Consider the following 21,104-nt stretch of genomic DNA (forward strand, 5'->3'; position numbering starts at 1 on the left):
CTCTTTCCCATCAGAGGACCTCTGGTGTGGATAAAGAGACTCAAAGGAATGACCACATGATGATACATATATAAAGCCATGAACGCACAATCACACTGTCCATTGCAACAAACAAGATCATCATGTGGAACAAGTACACATTTTGTGAATAATAACATAACTGATATATCATATAAGCAGTATTTTTCACCACTTTGAATGTTTCTATAATAATATTGAATCATTATCATTATATAAACTGTATTTTTCACCACTTTGAATGGTTCTATAATAATATTGAATCATTATCATTCAATATTTGCACATCTTTGTAGGGGCCTGTTTCTCATAATTTAGGGTCCCTGTCAGCTTTATTCTTTGTTAAACTCAGAGTTATAGCTGAAGTTGTGCTGAAAAAATATGGATATCATGCATGTGAGTAAAGAGAGGTCAAAGGTGCCACCCTAAGACAAAGGCATAGAAAGTCTGCAAAAATGTGCCAAAATGGAATCTAGAGGGTGTTAAAATGAAGAAAGTGGTAGCTCTCAGTCGGCTGTATGTGCTTTGTGTGATGCTGTGTGTTTACAGCTGGTTTTAATAATGAGAAACTGTCAGATATAAAATGGTCAGAAGCAGTGAGGGGGAAACGGGATTTAGAGAGCAACATACCATACAAGAAAATAACACACACATCACACAATCATGTTTGTGTGTTATATATGAAGTAGCAGGCAGTTAGCTTAGCTTAGCATAAAGACTGGAAAAAGATGGACTCTGTTGAGAAGTACAGCATCCGAAACCAGCAAGTATTCACATTTGAATAACTGGCACCAGTTATCTTTTGTTGACTGAATTGTTACAGTATAATTTAGCAGTTAGACATTTAACCTACAGCTCTAGTTAGGTCTGAGGTCCAGTGAATATGATCAGGACAAAATAACTGGTGCTTTAAAAATGATTGGAGAGGATCACTGAATGGAAATGACAGGTTGGTACAGCTCGTTCATGTCAAAAGAGTTGCACACACGCCTCATTTAAACAGTGTGGATTCAAGTCTTTTTTCCCCTAAAGTCTTGGTACAAGCTACATTTGTACTATAATGTAGCAGCTTTCAACACAAGAGATCCTACGTGAGAACAGTTTAACTCCAGTAAGATTACTTCCAAATGAGCAGAATGTTCCTCCACTCTAAACAGCATGGATGTACTGCTGCCAAAGCGGGAGTTAAGCCCTCCATATCAGGACTACGGCAGGAAAGTGAAGACAACCCTCCCGGGACAGGCAGACCAGCAATGTATGTTGGTTGGACCACAGCCCACCACAGTTCCCCCAAGAAAGTGGCTACACACGTGTTTCGAGTCATGTTGACCGCAGACAGGATTTCAGCTTGCAGCAGCAGCAGCAGCGGCAGTGGCAGCTATGTATGTGGTGGACTTAGGTGGCAGAAATTTCAACAGATTACCTCCCAGGACTCTCAATAAAACCTGGATGATCACCTCTGTGGTCTGCTTGGTGCTTCTGGTTAGAATTTATTTCTATTAAACTCTGCCAGACCTAACTGGTGATTAATGTAGTTCAGACAGGAGCAAGTGGAAAATCTGAACGACAAGAAGCTTCAAAACAATAGAAGCCTGCACTTTTCCTGAGGTGCACTGCCAATGACAACTGGAAACCTGGATGTGTTGCAGCTAGATGTCAGGAGCAGATTCCTGAGGCAGACTGGAGGCAGGATGCTGGAAATCAGCACAACACACAGTTATAATGACTTCTGTGATGCCGGGGATCTCCATCACCAAATTGTCTAGAAATAGGTTTTGTTTCCTTTCAGCTTGTACAGCTTTATGTTGTTTCTATAGGCTACAGACATGGATGCACATCTTGAAACAGTAGGTCACAAATGATTTACTTATGGTGCTACATCTCCTTCCACCAAAATAAAGGTTTATACATTTCCATGTAAAACAGTCCATCAACCCAAGATAACCGCTCTCATTAGGCTAACAGAGGAGCACTGCCACCTAGAGGTAAACAGGTAACACTAGTCTGGCCATTATGGACCTCACATGACAAATACAGTTTGTTGGCACACATCAGGTAAAACTGCTACTGAACCTTCACTGATCCTTGGCCATGGTGAGAGATGTGATCCCCTTACCCCCAGTAGGTGACCACCTGCTAGCATATGACTGAAATGCTACTCTTGGGTAAAGTGACATGACAACCACTGATGAAGGCCATGAGATGTGATTGAAAGCGCTGAAACATTTTCAGGAACTGAATCTAGAGCTTAGAATTTGTCAAACTACATGTACTTTACACTGGTTGTCTCCCAAATCACAGTCAGAAATTTGGTGGTTAAGGACAAAACATTGCAGCATCTTCTCCACTGGGTGTCAGCATGCAAACAACAGCAACACTTGTCCTTTGAGATGAAGCCTAAACAAAACTTAGCAATATACAGTATTATTGTGTAACCAGTTATCACAGGAGGGACCAGAAACTATACTTTCATCTCCTTTAAAACAATTCCAAATATCCTTTTACTTATCATTTGCTTTGTCAGTCAGTGAAGCAGGGGGTGCCTCAGGTGGAGGAATGTAATGTCCCCACTGAGCCAAGGGCCCTGCAGCAAACAGGGATGCCTAACACCACGCTCCAACCACCAGGAGGCGGGCATGCAACGAGGAGAACTAGTTTCTCAGGCCTCTTGTTTTTGGATGTTTAGACTTTAGTGTCACAGCCTCTGGACCACTGGAATATAAAGTCTCTTTAGTGACTTATTGAAGATGACAGGAGACAGGAAATGAACAGAGCCAGAGGAAATAATGAGAGATCATGTTGAATGTCAATGCAGTCACTTTCCACTTGATAATGTTAGTGGCATGTCTCGGGTTGGCAGTGTTGTTCTGCTGGGGGGCTGGAGCCAATCCCAGCTGACATTTGGGGAGAGGTGGGGATACACCCAGGACAGGAGGAAGCTAGAATACCTGGAGAGAACCCACGCAGGCACAGGGAGAACATGCAAAGTCCTCACAGAAAGGCACCGGGCCGGCCCAGGCTCCAACCCAGAACATTCTTGGCCTTGTGAGGCTCCACCATGCTGCTGCTAAAGCAAGACCAGTTTCTGGAATTTAGGGCTTGAGCTAGAGCTGAAACAGCAAGTCGATCAATCAGTTAGTCAAGAGTTTCTTCAACTGCTTTGATAACTGAATAATGATTTAGACATTTAAAAGACCAAAAATTCTGTGGCTCAGTGTCTAAAATGTGAATATTTGGGCTCATCAGTCAGACACAAGACATCTAAAGATGTTACCTCAGAAATTTTGGATATTTTTCAAAATGACATTTTAAAGAATAAAAAAAATAAAGATAATTAAAACAACCTTTAGCTGCAGCCAGAGCTTTTGCTGCCATCTGAGAAAGTACAATGGAGTCAAAACAAGTTGTCATATTTAAAGATTTATTAATTTATAATACAAGCTTTTATGTAGACCACATTGTATTTTAGTTTTTACATTTATTCATACAGAGCTAAACTTCATAGTAGTGTTACTGAATGACAAAAACACAAACCAAAGGACACTCAATGGAAGGAATCAACTGCTTCTAAAGAAAGTGCAGCCTATCAACGTTCAGTGCACATTTTTAGATCACATGCCCTCACTAGTCCTCATACAGTATGCCACATGCAACACACACGCACACTCAGACACACTCACACATAAACTTACCCACACTAAAATTCAACAAATACCTATACACAAGATAAAAATTGATATTTAAATTTCAATATTAATAAATTCCACAATAAAAGGCAAACAAGAAGTAAAGACAGCATCCAAATGAAACGACAAAATTTTCCTTTTGAACTCTTAAGAGAAACTCTCTCTGCCTCGTCTTCAACGTCCAGTAGAGGAGGGCCTCGCACCGTCGACACATCCCCTCCCATCTTCAACTGCTTCTTCTGTGTGCATGTAACTAGCCCGCTGCGCCAGCTCCCATAGCATCGACAGCCTAGTCAACAAAATCACTGCCAGAAGTGTGAACATGATACCTGATGACACACAAGCAAATAATCCCCTGCCTCCATCATTACGAGCCTCCCTGGGAGACTGTTCCCCATGGCTGTCCCTCAGCTGTTCACACAGCCCCTCCTAATAACTGGTCCATTACCAGGAATAAACAGGATGTGGGTAATGGCACAAACGCCACTGGTGCTGATACAGACCGAACAGCTCAGTTAAGAAGAGGCAGAACAGTCTGTGAGGAAGATGGCATGGTTTCTACACATGGGGAATTGTGGCCTGTTCTTCTGACCGAAAACAAAGCCATGAAGAAAGAGATGACAATAAACATTAACAAACTAGTCAAGTGCAATGAGAGGGTTAACACCATTCATAAGACCTGGGGAAAGATCCATGTGAGTAGTAGGGAAGGGTTAAAGCCCACACATCCTTTGTAGCACTTCTGTGTCCATGAAGAGTTCATGGTGCATATGACAGCTCTTTAAAACTTGTCCAGTAGCGAACAGGGTCATGGAGGAGTGTGGGTGTTGTTTAATGTCACCACTGTGAAATATAAATGAGCAACAACAGCAAATTCTTCCGGTACAGCAAATGTCTGGGGGCAAAAGGTGAGACGTTGCCACAAAAAGCCTCAGAAAAGTGGGAAGCAGCCCCAACCAGACTTCCTGTGACTTCTTCCAAATGCACAGCTGACAGGATGACAAGAGCAGAGGAGAGCAGAGTGTATGCATGTGCATGTATATGTTGTGTGTGTTATTTGTGAGACTGGGGTAAGGGGTTCTTTCTCCCGCTTTACAAGAGGAGACAGCAGTTGCTCTCTGTGGTTTTTTCCCTGTTCCTTTGACCTACAAAGACAAAAAAATGAAGTGTCAGTGTCGCACTCTCTGTAGCTTTGTTTTAAAAGGGAGACAAAGAAAAGACACTCACCATGAGAGTTGGGCTCTGGAAGGGTCTCTCTGGCAACCAAGTGCATGACGGTTGTTCGGCCCGGCGGCAGCTTCAAGGCTTCGAACACAGATACACCTCATGAAATGGTGTGATTGAAAGCATCACTGGAACACTTCTACCACTTGAATGTAAATGTTCCAGCTAATAACTTTGTCTTATTTATATTTTATTTCTAACATGAATGTTTAAATTGACGTTTTGCCTTTATTTTTTTTTTACTCTTGGTGACAATAATGTGCTATATTTATCACACTTGTTTGAACATTACTGTCAGAGCACTGCTGCAAAAGAGATCTTGCTCCCCACATATTTCCACTCTATATAGTTTTCAATCACTCTGTTAATGAAAATTCACACTGGCAGATAAACTCCACATAATTTGACCAGCGCCCACAAGATGAGGGCTGCTGTGGTGCGGCTAGACTGTGATTATACTCATTTTTCTAAAGGCGTCCCAGAATAATCCAAGCAGCACAGAAGGAAAAATGCTTATTAGCTCCACTGAGTGTGAGGACAGTGACAGAGATAAATGAAGTTTTCGATAAGGGGCTGTGTCATCAACAACTTGTCACCCACTAGCCAAGCTAGCTACAGCTAGCATGTTTATGCTCCAGCCTGCTGGATTATGTTTACAACCCGACCCACACAATTTCCTGTCCCACCTTATTTTCACCACATGTAAATTTTCATCTAACTGCAGCTTCAGGAAAGAAACAGAGATGGTTGGTTCACCGGTGATGGTTCCACTTAGTCCTGAACCAGCCTGTCAGGACTGGTGTGCAGTAAACCACAGCTGTGATGACCAGGTAGAGGGCAGAGAGTACATGAGGTCGAAGGGTTAATGAGATTGAACTAATCAAATCAGATGTGCTGCTTCACTCTGTTACTCATTTGTTAAATTGTGTCCAAGTCATGCTTAGCATGACCGTGAGGTGACATCACACCTGTCACTATGACAACAGACGGATTCATTTTTGTCATGTCATGCAACTGATACTGGACTAGGTCCTTACTAATGTGTTTGACATTCATCCTCTGGAAGTTAATAGTGTTTTGTAACTTCAGCTTTAATTCTTTACAAAGGAAGTGTAGATTTCAGTCAAAAGTGTGAAACATGAACACTTTTTGTTTTCTTTAGACTTACTGTAACAGATATTCTCCTGTTTAAGCCCCCCCTTCTTTCGTCTTTAACGAAAATACCAGTCACTTATAATTACTTATAAATAAGTAGAGGCGGAATTCTGGTGTGCAAACAAACACTGTGACCAAAGTTTCGGGAGAGTGAGTGAGCAACTCAAGAGTGAGAAACTAGTTTTTCTTGTTTATTTCTTAAGGCACACATGATACTGAATTTCTACATGCATACTCAGAAGACTCTCACAGCATTGTAAAATATACAAAATGAAACTTGTAGGTTCGTTATTGGTCTTGGAAATGGAGATAAAGAACATTATAGCAGCCAAAGGGCTCAGATTTGATGTTCTTCCTCCTGGATTTGTTGGCACCTAAAGTTAATGTGTCTGTTTTGGAAATATTAGCGACCTAACATTGTCATGGGTTTATCTTCATATTGAATTAGTAGGATTTTAATCTGGGAGTAATTTGGGCTTTGTGTAATGCTAGTGCTTTGTGTGACATTAGCAGTGATCCAAGCATTCTACTGGACTGAAACTTACTCACTGATCAGATAAGGCTTGCTTCTGACTGGAGGCTGCGTTTTGTACAGTTAAGTCACTGAACCAGATGATAACTGAGCAGACTCCATTCATGATATGACAAGCTTCCAGAAATGCCAGTGAAACAAACTTGTACAAAGAACAACAGGCGTGTTGGCATTCACTACAGCCAGAATGATCTTTGCGATGGGTCCATTTTCACAGGTGGACTTACCTCCCAGGGTAACGTTGCCATGAAGGAAGCGTCCCTGGAAAATGAGGCGCAGTATACTGGGACTGCTCACCCTCTCCTCCTCCCATCCTGTCAGAGAGCAGAGAAAGTGCATCACTTAAGGCATGGTCACATTTATGTTCCTGCTTCTGATGTGGGAAATAAATAAATATTATCAGAGCAACCACAAACTCTACACTCATGCAAGTGTAAGAGCATGGGATCAATGCTACAGTTTGTAGTCTGGTAGAGTGATAATTTATTAAATATAGTGATAAAGCATGGTAGAACATTAACTTCATTTCTAAACACAATGCAGCACAGCTTCTTAAACAAAAGGTGAACTCTACTGGGCCAAATGAATGCAATTTAATTGAAAGATGAGAATCGCTACACCGTAAAACTGTTATTCCCCATTCAGTCGATTTTGACTCTTTAAAATTGTGGAAATTACCCTATGGTCATTTTAATATGGACAGTGTAAAGAGTCTTCATTACACGCAATCAGCAACAGAAGTGGAACAAACCAGTTCATTTTCATCTGAATCCGACAATATACAGTATGTGCAGGAGCTGTGACTGTATCAGATGGACAACTCAGTGCAAAGTCATAAAATGAGTGGTGAAAACAAACAAAGAGCAAACTCAACTCTGTACGCACCTGCAGGCCAATTCTCAAATACGTGCTTGGCGATATCTGTGGCCGAGTCATTTGGGGAGAAAGTGAAGTCTTGTGTTTTCCCACTGACCAGGATAAGGCGCAGGTGCACCTACAACAACAAACAGCAAATCTTAGTCCATAGAAATGTCACATCAGCACAAAACAACACGAACACCAAACTTCTATCCTTCCACTTCCTCTAACCTCTTCGGACATGAGGTGACCTTCAGAAGGCTGTGAAGAGACGAGCATTTCGGTCTAATTAGATTTATCCACACCAGGTCTCCACACTTCGATTGGGTGACTTCTGTCATTGAGAGCTTACACTGAAGTGAGCCCCTGTTGCTGGAGACAACATGAGATAAGGGTGGGGCTGAGGGGGAGAACACTGGCCCTTTAGTTCCAGGATGCTGGGAGCTCCACTCTGGGCTGTTGGCCTAATGCGATAACCCCAGGTGTCCCAGACTGCTCAGGGCCATGTTATTAAATTTACATGGCCAGTGCGTATCCAAAAGGGGGGACTGTGCATGTGTGTGAGTGCGTACCCAAAGGGGGACTGTGCATGTGTGTGCAGGAGTGGGGGTTCCCCTGAATGTTATCCTCTGAACAACAACATAAACCAGTCTGTTAATCTCTTACTCTGCACGCAAGGCACAACACTGTAGATTTTCTGCAGCCTTGCACCTACAGTCCAGTCACAAATGAAAGGGGAAAAAAATCAACATCAGTATCTTAGTAAGGTGTTGAGCCACCATAACTTCTACAAGGGATGAATACTATTCTTCCAGAAGATGTTCCTGTGGTGTTTTGATGATGGTGGTGGAGACCCTAACACATCACTCCAAAACCTCCCATAGGTGTTCAGATGTAGTGACTGTGAAAGCCATAGCATATGAGTCACATAATTTTCATATTCATTAAAGCATTCAGTGACCCTTCATGCCCTGTGGATGGGGGCACTGTCATCCTGGAAGAGACCACCCACTTATTTTGGTTTTTCTGTTAATGTGTGACTCGTCTGTACATGTGATGTGCTTGTAACAATGCCCCTTATAACAGGGTTCAAACTGTCATCAACAGCAAAGGATTTGCAATCTCATTTGTCCCCTTAGTGTATTTACCGTATGTATAATCAACTCAAGTCTGGATTGGAATATCACTCCGACTCGAATTATCGATTGATCCTGGGCCTTAATCAACAAATTTATTTGGCTGGAACTACTATTCCTTATTAATCCATCATTTCTAATTAATCATGCTCCAAAAAAAACTACTCCAAAAAATTACTTTAGGGGACAAAAATCATCCATCAACTAACTCTCCCAACTGGGACATCCCTACTCAAAAGTGACAACTGACAGATGGGACACATCCCCCAACATTTGTCCTTCTTTAAAAGGTGGAACATAAACTTTCTTTGGTTCATAAATCACAGAGGTTAAAGAGTTTCACTTTGAATAGAACATGTAGTTAGACTAATGTACTGTAAATGTATCTACTCATTATAAAAGACCCTGAGAGTCACAGTAACAAACCTATATTTATTTTCTTTGTTTGCATTTTTTGTTGTGTCGTTATATTGTGCGTTTGTGGTTGCTTTGTTTATATAATTGTTTATTTGATTTCACAGATGTTTTACTGGTTGTCTGTGCCAGAAACGGAGTATGACTTTTTGTGTTGCTTTCAGATTTCTGTTTGTGTATGCTGAAGAGACTTAATCATGAGGTGTGATGTCAGGGAGGGACGACCCCACTCTCTGATCTGTTTACAAATATAATCTTCCCTCGGTGGTCCTTTGCCCTCCCCCCTCTGAACTGAATAACCTCAGTGTGGGGTTCCATTCTCATGTCATCATTTACAAGCTTTGTCCCCATCCCTTTCATCCCAAACAAAATAAAAACAAAGTCAAATCAGCCTGGTTATACATGGCAACCTCCCACATCACAAACACCCTGGAGCTTCTCCAATCCAAACAAAGACATTAAATCCTTCAAACACTGTTATGAATCATTTTCTTAAAGGTTAACAGAGCTACCAAAGGCTTATCTATTGTTGATACTGGTCCAAATTTCCTAAAAGCATAATCAGTTGCAGGCTAATGTCCTAGGCTAGCTGCCAAGAGACCTCCATTAAATCTGTGGGTTTTTACCTGATGTAGGTGTCCTTGATAAAACATTTGACAACATTTTTGTATAAATGTAATTTTATAAAATGTTCAGACAGGAAGGATGTGTGCTACTCTTTCACAGGCTGCAACTAAAAATTTTCAATAGAATATATTTGGCAGATCATTTCTTGATTATTGTTTTTTTTTTCTGAATAACCACCCAAAACCTGAAAGACATAAAATTTCCAAGTATATAAAACAGACCGAAATTGCAACTCCTCACGCTGGCATGTCAACTAACAATTATTTTCATTATCGAGTGATCTGACTATTATTTTCTCAATTCACTGTATATTATTTGGTTCATAAAATATCAGAAGCCCATGAAAACTGCCCATCACAAAACCCAAGGCAAAGTAATCACATCTAGTTTTGTCGAACCAGCAATCCAATACAATAATGTCGGATAAAGAAAAGTCTCACATTTCAGAAGCTGGAACCACCAAATATTTGGCATTTCTGCTGGCAAAGTAGCAATGCAGAAATTTGTCTTAAAGAAATAATTTATTAAAATTGTTTAAGATTAATCTTCTGACACTGGATTAACTGATTAATCATCTTAACTATTCCACAATTAAAAACCTCCATATTATTCACATTAGCACTAGAACAGATGACTGTCTAATTGACCAATATGATCAACATCAAATTATAATTTTCCATCTTGGATAACTGATCAAATGTGTCAACAATTTATCAAGCAAATGCACAGATCTGCTGGGTACAGCCTCACAAATCTGCAATCTTTACTTTGTGAAACATTATGATGAAGTTAAAGATAGAAAGCCAGCTATCAAATATCATAACAGGAAATCTTATTCTCTGCACAACTACCACCATGATATAGTTTTCAGGGAAGGGGGGAGGGTTCTTAGTAAGAGGGCACAATCAATTGGAGTCTAAATCCTGAAAGGAAAGTAGGGCAGCGTTTTAACTGAGATTAGACAGATGGCGTTCACAGGAACAGCAGCCACTGTCCCGGCTAAGTTTTTGTAGAACAGGGTTAATCCATGACCCATAATTATTTCACCTTGGGGATATGTTTATGCACTTTTATCGTCATGATATTTAAATATATCTATATACAACACATGGTACAGTATCAATAGGTGTGAGAGACAGCAGTGCAGAGCGGAAGCATGCCACTGGAAAACATCAATTTACCACCCACTATGTTGACATTCGGGGAAAAATAACTGTCAGAAAGCTCGTAGACCCACCATATCGAGATCCCTCTGGGTGGTCATGACTCGGTGAGGTGGAAGGCCGTTGACGTGGAGCAGAGAGGACAGGACTGGTGTTCTTCAGCTGCTGGAGACGGGGCCAGGGCCCTGACACAAACAACACAAACACCGTGAGGCTGCTTCCCACATCCTCACCGCAACTTCACTGCACGTAATCAGTTATCCGACGTTACAGTGAACAGAGTAACATCATTAATCGGACGTCAAACCTACACCGCTGATTAACGTTGGTTACCGTAAATGTATAAGCAAAGAACAAACAGTCTCGGTTCATCAAGGTTTTATCTATTTAAAATGACAAACTTGGCTGGTTAAGATACGGCAGCTACGAGCTTAGGTCTTTCCAGGTTAAGATAACGGGCTGATATTTCTCATATTAGCTAGATTAAACTATTCCTGTTCACTAGGTTGGTTACTAATGAAACAGCTGATGTTGTAAAATACATAGAGAATTGATCTCCGAACACACCGAGTTTCGTCCTGACTGATGTCGAAGCTGAGCCCTGCTTGTGCTAACGTTAGCATTAGCTTATGGCAATCCTGCTACCGCTTGCTAGCTGCAAGCTAGCTAAATGTGCAACGGCATTTTTGTCTCGTTGACCTTACCTGCATCTGATAAATAAGATAAAATCTTGCATTCAGTTGAGTTAACAAATCATCAGGGAACGCTTTTCATGTGGAAAATATCGAGTGTAGATGGATATCAGTGGCTAATGGACGGGAAGACGTAGGATGTCAGCTGGATGTAATCGTCTGAGAACGACCACAAACGCTTCTGGGAGTTGAAGTCTACACAGTGTATGCGATGCAGACGTCTGTCCAGTGAAATACTACATTCAGTATGAAAAATGATTATTGATTTGATGTAGTCCTCGTGTGAAGCTCAGTGGTAGAAATTAACTAAGTAACCTGAATTTGCTCAAGTTATTGTAGGCATTTTTAGTTACAGATATGTTGACTTGACACTTGAAAAAGAATAGGAGGTGTCTGCTGTTATCTGCATGTTGTCAGGTCTCCCATGACATTCTTATGGTCTCCGAATGCCCCAAAACATACTCATCTTCTGGGTCTTATTTGAATCTCATCAAAAATATTATCTGTGAAGAGAGTCATGCTTTACAAAGAAATCCTTGCTGATGCATACTGAGCAGAGGCATGAGTTATATAACAAAACTCATACTATGGTATTTTGATTGTGTAGCACCATTCTATTCTTAAACTCAGGAATTTGAGTTTTACACCAAACCCACACGCCTAACTGTAGGTTAAGGTACAATAGTTCAACAAGAATAAAGTATTAGACTCATATTTCACAAAAATGTGTCTGAAATTTTAGTTTCATGAGTCATAAATGTTAATCCTAAGGGGGAAAAAACTATCAATGGAAATATGTTAAAAGACTGGGACATCAGATATAATAAGGCACAGTATAAGGCACACTGCAAAAACTAGAATTTTTTTTAATGGTTTTTGAATTTCTGCTACAACATTTCTTATCATGCAAAAATTATTTGATCAAAAATGGTATCTTTTTCTGGTGTCTCTGAACAGTCTGACTGATGTCACCTCCTTCGAACTGAATCTTCGCTTTGCCACTCTAAAATAAATATAGATGTATCAATAGAAATAATATACATACCATCAGTATATGGTAAATGGTAAATGGACTGTATTTTATATAGCGCTTTCTCACAGTGTGTTACACTGGCCAAAGCGCTTTACAGGAGATTATACACCATTCACCCATTCACACACACATTCACACACCGATGACGAGAGGCTGCCGCACACTGGCGCCAGTCGAACCACCGGGAGCAATTTGGGGTTCAGTGTCTTGCTCAGGGACACTTAGGCAAAGTGTTTAGATAAAAACACCCAAAAAGTTCGATACACTTAAAGAATCAGAATCAGAATCTGCTTTATTGGCCAGGTGTGTCGGACACACGAGGAATTTGACTCCGGTTACATCGGCTCTCAATGTGTATGTACATATCCCCATGCAAGGGGCAAGTAAACAGTAAACTAACATAAGGCTGTGTAATATAACAAAATAAGCAGTATTAACAAGCAACAAAACAGTGCAAACAATGCAAAATAAGCAACAAAAAAAAGAGTTTATTAGACTGTGAAATATCCTTTCACAGAAAGAACATTCTGGGTTCAAGCCCCAGCCAACCTGGGGCCTTTATGTGTCGAGTTTGCATGTAATCCCTGTGCTTGTGTGGATTCTCTTCAGGTACTCTGACTTCCCCCACAGTTCAAAGACATGCAGCTTAGGTTGACAGGAGACTCTAAATTGCCTGTAGGAGTGAATACGAGTGTGTGTGGTTGTCTGTCTCTAAGTGTCAGCCCTGTGATAGCCTGGTGACCTGTCCAGGGTGGACCCTGCCTCTCACCCATTGTCAGCTGGGATTGGCTCCAGCCTCCCATGACCTATTCAGGAATAAGTAGTATAGATAATGGATGGATGGATGTAACTATCCTGTCATCCAAATCCCAAGGCACACCCCCCCCCCCCCCCCACACACACACATAAAATAAAATAAAAATACAAATAAAATATCAATGAAGACCCTACAAGTTCTGACAGTGATATGGTAAGACAAAAATTACCTGAGTCACACTTAACTCTATCTCCAAAATCTTAATGTTATCAAATACAAAGCATTTAGGGTGAAATCTAAGATTTATTATGATGGAAAAATAAGGACACATACAAAAAATAGTAATAATAAAACAAAATGTTCTTAGATATTTTGTGCCTCAATGAAACTGACCTCCTTTTAATAGGATATAAATTAATATAGTAATTAAATCTGTACATTTATTTTAAAATATGTTTGCAAAACCAGCAACATTTAAAAAAATACCAGTTCATGTCTAATGACACTAGTAGAACCCAAATAACACCTTTAATACATGAAATTGTGACTGCACAAAGATTTTTGATTAACAGACATTTTCCATGTAGTAAAGTACATAACTGACTGAAGTATGTAAGGACTGATGAAGACTAGCTCAAAAAGACATATGGGACTTCAGAGTTAAGATTATTTGATAACAAATATTGTTCCTGAGGTCGAGGATGAACTTGTATGCCCACATTTTTATGTTCACAGAGAAAAACTACGTTACCAAAGGAGGCAACTGCTCTAGAGCCTCAAACTGTATTTCAGTTAGATACACACTGGGCATGTGACTGGTAACTAAGACACATATCTGGGCATCTGGTCGTGATCTCTGTTGCAAGTAATCCGCCTCCTGCTCTCTCCCTGCATTTTTCATGTGTACATCTACTGACACTGGGCAATCAACAGGTATAATAATCTTTAAAAAAAAATAGGTGCACATACTTCGATTAACTATTTCAGATTTGATTACTTCGTCCACTAGTGATATTTTAAACGTGTTAAATGTACCTGGGATTTAGCGTACTTTCACAAACTGGTACATCTTGCTCCGGTACATACTGCCTCTGACTTACTGTTTACATATGCGTGAGTCACACGAATGACTCAATTTCCCAGAAATCCTTTCGGCGCATGCTCAGAAGGAGTTGCCTGGCCTTGGTAAACAGACGTCAGAAGGGAGTCTTCACCTCGAGTCAAAGCAAAACAAAACAAGTCAAAAAGATGGTGAAGGAGTGAATATTTGGACAACCACCACGACAGAGATTCTTGCAAAACTCATCACTGATTAAAGGCGGTTGGTTGGAGAGAGTTATTTGAGGCTTTTCACGGACTTTTTCACGAATTGTAAACTCTGGAGTAGCAGGAGCTGAAGCAGCTAACGTTACTGAGGCTACCGTGCTGTTTTCAAAGTGCGGCGAGTGGGAGCCGACAAAACTCCGGGGCCACCCAAATTCACCAGCACCCAGGAATCCGCTTTGGATATCGGCTCCCGACACTGCGGGACGAAGATCGACCGAGCTACGGGTCTCGGTCGAGAGGATTTTATAACCGCTTAAGTCCAGCATCGTGTGCCGCGTCAGGAGTGTGGAGAAACATGGCAGATGGTGACATGCGCCTGGCCGCAATGTGGCGGATCGCGCAGACCTGAAGCACGGATATTTTGACGTACACTTCTCTCATCTTTGCACCTTTATCAGCAGTATTCAACTCTTACCTAAATCCCACTTTCCCTCGACATTTCTTTGGCTGCTCTAACACATTGTTTTTACATTTGGCACTTGAACAAAATCGTTGCTCGGACAATCAGCTCTTTTCACACCGGATTTCGATTTACTAGACTGGTTTGTGACTGTTCGGTGGTTATTTGGGGATTTAAAGAACACATTTGGTGGCGGTGTTTTGGCTTGTGGCGAGCTCAGACATCACTTTGTTTACAAGTGGAGACAGACAGGGCTTTCCCGAGGAACTCACTTGTATCCAGTTAATCCCTTTTTGTAGCTTTCAGAGCTTTACACTAATGAACCGGGAGTTAGAATCGACATATGTTTTATAAGATTTGACATATTTGGTACGAAACAAATCTCACATTTTTTCTTAAATTATTATAATTGTATATATGAGACAAAAGTATAGTTTTGCAGCATTTATCATTTGGCAAATATTAAAATTGAGTGTTTATTAACAGGAATGTTATATCTAGATGTATTCATGACTTTATAATCAGTTTTCAGGTAAGTCAAAACCTCTGTAGATCCAGATGTTTTGCTGCTCAGTGTCGCTCAGCTATTTTTGTTTTTGTCATTCTACGGAGGGGCCCTTCATTCGACATAAATCGGAAGGTTTATGATAGATGCTATTAAGGAGATTATTTGGGTCCCCTAATCTCTAGTCTGAGGATTAACCGAGTCTATTGGTGTCTATATTATTACATCTCTTTTCTGGGATCCTCATTGGGTGAAGCATATTGTTTTTGTGCCAAGTTTTTTAACACCATCCGCCCAGAGTTACGTGTGAATTTTAAAGGTAGATGTTTTAAGTGCTACCCATCTTTGTAGTCAAGTGGAAGTTAAGAGGACCGCCATGGAGGAGTCATCGGTGCCCTCGATTGACCCAGATTTTGAGCCGCAGAGCAGACCAAGCCCGAGCCGCAGCAAATCACGTCTGAGCCCGAGAAGTCTGCGGCTGCAGCCGAGGGCGGGCTCGTGACCGGCGTGGGTGGAGCCGGCGCGACTCCACGAAAAGGGTCATCCCGACGCAACGCGTGGGGGAGCCAGAGTTACGCAGACCTGATCAGCCAGGCCATCGAGAACTCGCCCGAGAAGAGGCTGACCCTGGCACAGATCTACGAGTGGATGGTGAAGACAGTGCCTTACTTCAGGGACAAAGGGGACAGCAACAGCTCCGCTGGCTGGAAGGTGAGTTTCTAGGTGGTGCAGGCTGCATCATCGTACAATGTGGACTCCAATGTATGACGTCACAAATCCGAGATTTACAGCTTTACAGTTCAGGTTACATAGCAAAGTTTATAGATGACCATCCTAAAAATATATCACAGCATTACAGTGTAACACGTTATTATTTTTATCAATTGTGAAACATTCTCTTGGATGTTCTTAACACTTCACATCTTACTGTTCATTTTCAGCAGACGTCCATTAATACACTGTTGATGAACTTTCTTTCAGTCAGCTAATTGAATATTCAGATAATCATTGTGCTCTAGACGCTGCACTTTGAATGTCTTCTTGTTTTTTTTTGTTGTTGTTGTTGTTAATCAGTTTCCTCCTGTGGGACAGTAAACATCTGAAAAGAACTGACCTGGGATAAATCTGATTTAGTAAATACTTTTCTAGTATCAGTGATTAATCTGCAGATCAAACCGTGTCAAATGAAAATAAGTGTATTTTTAATCTATATAACCTACATTTTTCATAATTTCATTCTCTTCCTTCTTGGTTTGCAGAATTCAATCCGACACAATTTATCACTCCACAACAAGTTCTTGAGGGTACACAATGAATCAACAGGTAAAAGCTCCTGGTGGATGCTCAATCCAGAAGGAGGGAAGACTGGGAAAGCTCCTCGCCGCCGGGCCACGTCCATGGACAACAGCAGCAAACTGCTGAAGAGTCGCATGAGGGCCAAGCAGACGAAGAAGCAGGCAGGAGCGGCCAGCCTGGGGGCCGCTGGTGGGGCAATGCAGGGTGACGGCAGCACGGGCTCAGCTGGTGCAGACAGCCCTAACTCGTCCCAGCAGTTTCCCAAATGGGGTGTCAACAGCAGTAGCCCCTCGTCCCGTGGCAGCATGGACGACTCTGACATGTGGACCGCCTTTCGCCCACGCACAAGCTCTAATGCCAGCACTGTGAGTGGACGTCTGTCCCCCATTGCTCCTGGACAGGAGGACGATGACAACCTGCCCGAGGATGGACTGCTGGGACGGTACACTTCCAGCAGCTTGACCCCCACCCTCACCGAGACCCTCATGGAGGAGCTGGATCTAATCGATGGTCTGACATTGATGACTGGGCCGCAGGGAGGGACCAGTCCCAGCACAGCTCCACCAGCACCTCTCACTCCACTGCCCTCTGCATCCACCCTGCTGTCTCGTGGCTCCAGCCTCCCCTCCTTCCATCAGCTGCAACCATGCAGCCTCCCGCCGGCGACCCAGGCCTCCGTCTCTCAGTGCGGGCCAAGCAGCAAAGAGGTGTCAACCTTCAGCAACTCCCTCTTCAACCCCATGTCCAGTTCTGGCTCTCGTGGGATTGGCCACTACAATGCCCACGTGCCCTCCAGCCTGGAGGTGCTGCTCACCTCTGACTCCCCTCCTCCCAGTGATGTCATGATGACCCAGATGGACCCCCCGATGCCTAGTCCTGGAGGAGTGGGCCTGATGGGTTTGGGCACATCTGTGGTGGGCGTGAGGTCCAAACCCAGTCAGCTGCTGCTGGCTAAAGGCCTGGAGCCAAACACAGCGGCCCCAATGGCGCCACCACCAGCAGCAACAACAGCCACAATCACAGCGCCAGCATCAGATGGAGCTGGGGTTGATCCTCTCAGGAATGTCTCAAGACCCGTCACAGCTCTCTGCTCTCAAAGCCCAGCATGCCACGGTGCCAGCTTTGGGCTCTCACCAAGGAGGGCCCATCGCTTCAACCAGTCCCACCACGGGCCTGCAGGGGATGGGTCAGTTTGGGGCTCCGTCCTGCTTCCCCACTGGTCAGGACCGACTGCCCACAGACTTGGACATAGAGATGTTCACTGAAAACCTGGATTGCGACATGGACTACATCATCAAAAGTGACCTCATGGACGGAGACGTCGATTTCAACTTTGACCCCATACTGCCTGGGGGCCAAGGCTATGCAGCCCCGACCACAAGTCAAGGCTCCTCTCACAACTGGGTCCCCAGTTAATTCCTCAGCTGACCACACAGCGTTAGCCAGGTATCCCAATCGCTCTCAAAGAGGGTGCAACTGATGATCACTGATTATTGATGAAGTAGTCAGAAACTTTTACAGTCAAACAGAACAGAGAAAAAGAGCAGACCCTTAAATATCAGAATCCAGAACCTGAAAATACTTGGCATTAAACAACTCAAATGATTAAGTAATGTAAAGGGCACTGCACACAGACAGCATTGCATCGCAGCTCATCATGTGACACGTGTTGCGTGACTCCCGTGACACACTTTGGGAGCAGCATAAATTCAATACAATAGCATATCCTGAAGCACTGACGTGCATCAACCCACGATGATGTGCATCAGTTCGCCGCCAGTGTGTGGGCTTTCATCAAACAATAATGGGTGCAGGTGTTTTGACACGTGTCACACGCCACCTGTGTGCTGTGCCCTTAAGGCTGAAGGCCAATTAACAGATTAGTTGATTGACAAATTTAATTTCCAACAACTTTTTTTAAAATTTCCAACAATTGCTTAAATCAGCTATCAAAGGAACAAAGATAAAAGTTTAAAATTATAAGGCGCTTAACTATGGGGATTTCCTTCCTTTCTCTGTTTTATAGCAGTGTCAGTTGAATGTGGTAGTTTGGGAGTGATTATTGGACAAAATGATGTTTGAAGAAGTCACATTGGGCTGCTCTCATCAGCATTTTCACCTTTTTAATTCATTAAAAATCAAGTTGATAATGAAAAAAGCTTGTTAGTTGCAGCTCTAAGGTAAATATCAAAGTGGTTGCTGTTTAATTTTCTACAAATCAAGTGCAACACAATGTGTAGATTTGATTAAAAAAAGTCAGTAAACTCAACTTCAGCCCAATGCAATACATCAAGTATTTAAATTTAGGACTCCACCATCATTGACTTTTTTATCATGTTGTCTTGCAGGAACTGATCTCCACTCACGATAACCTCACAATACGCCAAACCCACTGGTGCGGTCCTCCTCCCTGCTGGCTGAACATCATATTTACAAGCACAACATTTCTCTCGGACTTTAAAGACAAACCCAGACCTCACCCATGTCATGTGCCAAGACATGCAGAGGACAGGGAGGGGATTCAGACTACTATGCACAATTTTTCTCCCTTTACAAAAACACTTAGAATGATTTGGTTGCCAGCCATTTTGTCTTTTTAATCCCAGCTGGTGATTTTTAAAGATGTGTTAAAAGACACATCCTTAACTCCGTTCTGCTGGGGGTTGATATTTCGACGATGTCACATCAGAACAGCTTTAGCATGGAGACGGTACCCCGAGATCTCGATGGTCTTGGAGCCTCAGTGGACTGTGTGTGTTTTTTTAGTGAAATGGCCAGTTTACCATGGACATGTGCCCAGCAGGACACGGTTGCCTCCGGTGCACCATCCCCAGGAGAAAAAGATTCATCAATAGGGGTCAGTAGGAACTTTGTGTAGACGATAATGACTGGATGAGCGGAGGTGTAAAATGTTTGATTCAGCATTGGTTGCACAACTCGCCTACGTCTGAACTATGTGTACGAATAAATTTCTCACTTTAGAGAAAAAAGGTAAAGATGATGAATCCTTTCCCCAGTTGTATTCAGTGATCCAGCAGTCAAGGGGGTAGGAATTTGCATTTTGGCATTTTTTTAACTTCAGTCCAGTGGGTTAAGGTAGATGTCAGTTGGCGGTGTTTTATTTGTTTTCTTAGTCCCTGACGTGCAGTTAAACTAACAAAATGAAGAAATGTGATTTGTGACTTTATACACAGGGCATTCAAGGGTAAATATATTTGTTAACAAGTGATTGGTTGGCCAAGTATTATATTGTCCTAGACAGCAATATGCCTCGACTGTCGGATGGTCTACCTGATTTTTTTTTTCTTTCTTCCTTTTTTCTCTCAAGCCCATGTGTATTCAAAGCACTTAGGTTTCCTGCGACACAGGGACCCCAAACTGAAAGAATACATCCACATGAGGGTTAGAGCATTTCATTAAGCGTTTAAAGGATGAGTCCAGTCATTGTCTATAGTAACAGTATTTTAAACACTCCCCTTACAGAGACTAAAACCAACCATTTGCCTCTCCTCACGATTACTGGCGGTCAATCTGTCGTGCTTATTCATCTATGCCACAGACCTCCACCGTTATTCAAAAACAGTTAACACATCAAGGAAACACACCACTGCACGTAGTGACATATTTCCTCATTATGAAACACAAGGCCCTGATATTTTTAAAAAATTTTGCCCCCAAAGCTTTCGAATGGACATAATTTTTTTTTTTCAGCATCTGAAGCGAGCAAGAGTCAACTTCACATGCATGAGATCTCTGGATATTCTTAACAAATATCAAGGTGTTTTTTAATGAGGAAATGTCTCACTAAGCGCAGCGGCATGCTTCCCTGATGTGCTTTTAATTGGTTTTGAATATCAATGAAGGTCTATGGCACAGATAAATAAGCTAATCCAGCACTAACTGACTGGCAAATAGTAACCATGAATAGAGGGAAGTCATTGCTGGTTTCAGTCTCTGTATGGGGAGTGTTGAAAATACTGTTGATACAGAAAATGAACGGCCTTATCCTTTAAATTGTGCAAAAAAAAAGTAATGTACCAGTTGTTCATGTACATGATGACACACTATGCAGAATTTTCAGGAGAACAATGAAATCTTGAAGGAAATTTGACAACTGGCTTCTTGAAGGGTTTTGCTATTTAACGTTTTCCTGATATTTTGTCGGGGGTGGTGGGGGTGTCAGAATATCCTCTCACTTTAATTATCCAGTACTAATGTTCAAGAAATTAATTCACTGTGTGAGGAAAAAAAAGAATATATTTGATTATAGTTTTAATATACA

The 21,104-nt window shown here is 42.0% G+C and overlaps 2 protein-coding genes across 3 annotated transcripts; one reads left to right on the top strand and one right to left on the bottom strand.

Moving 5' to 3' along the window:
* Window positions 1-3,425: 3,425 nt before the first annotated feature.
* On the bottom strand, window positions 3,426-11,706 carry ubl3b (ubiquitin-like 3b). Of its 2 annotated transcripts, none has more exons than XM_020596191.1 (6): window positions 11,518-11,706; window positions 10,888-10,998; window positions 7,501-7,609; window positions 6,843-6,929; window positions 4,932-5,009; window positions 3,426-4,849 (listed from the first exon to the last, which is right to left on the bottom strand). In XM_020596191.1, exons 2-6 carry the CDS (start codon window positions 10,912-10,914, stop codon window positions 4,797-4,799), a joined length of 354 nt encoding a protein of 117 aa, XP_020451847.1. In that variant the 5' UTR covers window positions 10,915-10,998; window positions 11,518-11,706; the 3' UTR covers window positions 3,426-4,796. The 2 variants fall into 2 exon arrangements, with proteins under 2 accessions (XP_020451847.1, XP_020451854.1); XM_020596198.1 differs by lacking the exon at window positions 11,518-11,706 and adding an exon at window positions 11,381-11,491.
* Window positions 11,707-15,839: 4,133 nt separating this feature from the next.
* On the top strand, window positions 15,840-20,791 carry foxo4 (forkhead box O4; the record flags this gene model as incomplete). The annotated part of the gene is given in 5 exon segments (XM_020591457.1): window positions 15,840-15,957; window positions 15,960-16,237; window positions 16,786-17,736; window positions 17,780-18,268; window positions 19,171-20,791. Coding segments are annotated over 4 exon segments (1,806 nt in total), but the record flags the coding sequence as incomplete, so codon positions are not given.
* Window positions 20,792-21,104: the final 313 nt, after the last annotated feature.

This window comes from Monopterus albus, unplaced genomic scaffold, assembly GCF_001952655.1.
Source record: "Monopterus albus unplaced genomic scaffold, M_albus_1.0 scaffold2.1, whole genome shotgun sequence".
NCBI lineage: Eukaryota > Metazoa > Chordata > Actinopteri > Synbranchiformes > Synbranchidae > Monopterus > Monopterus albus.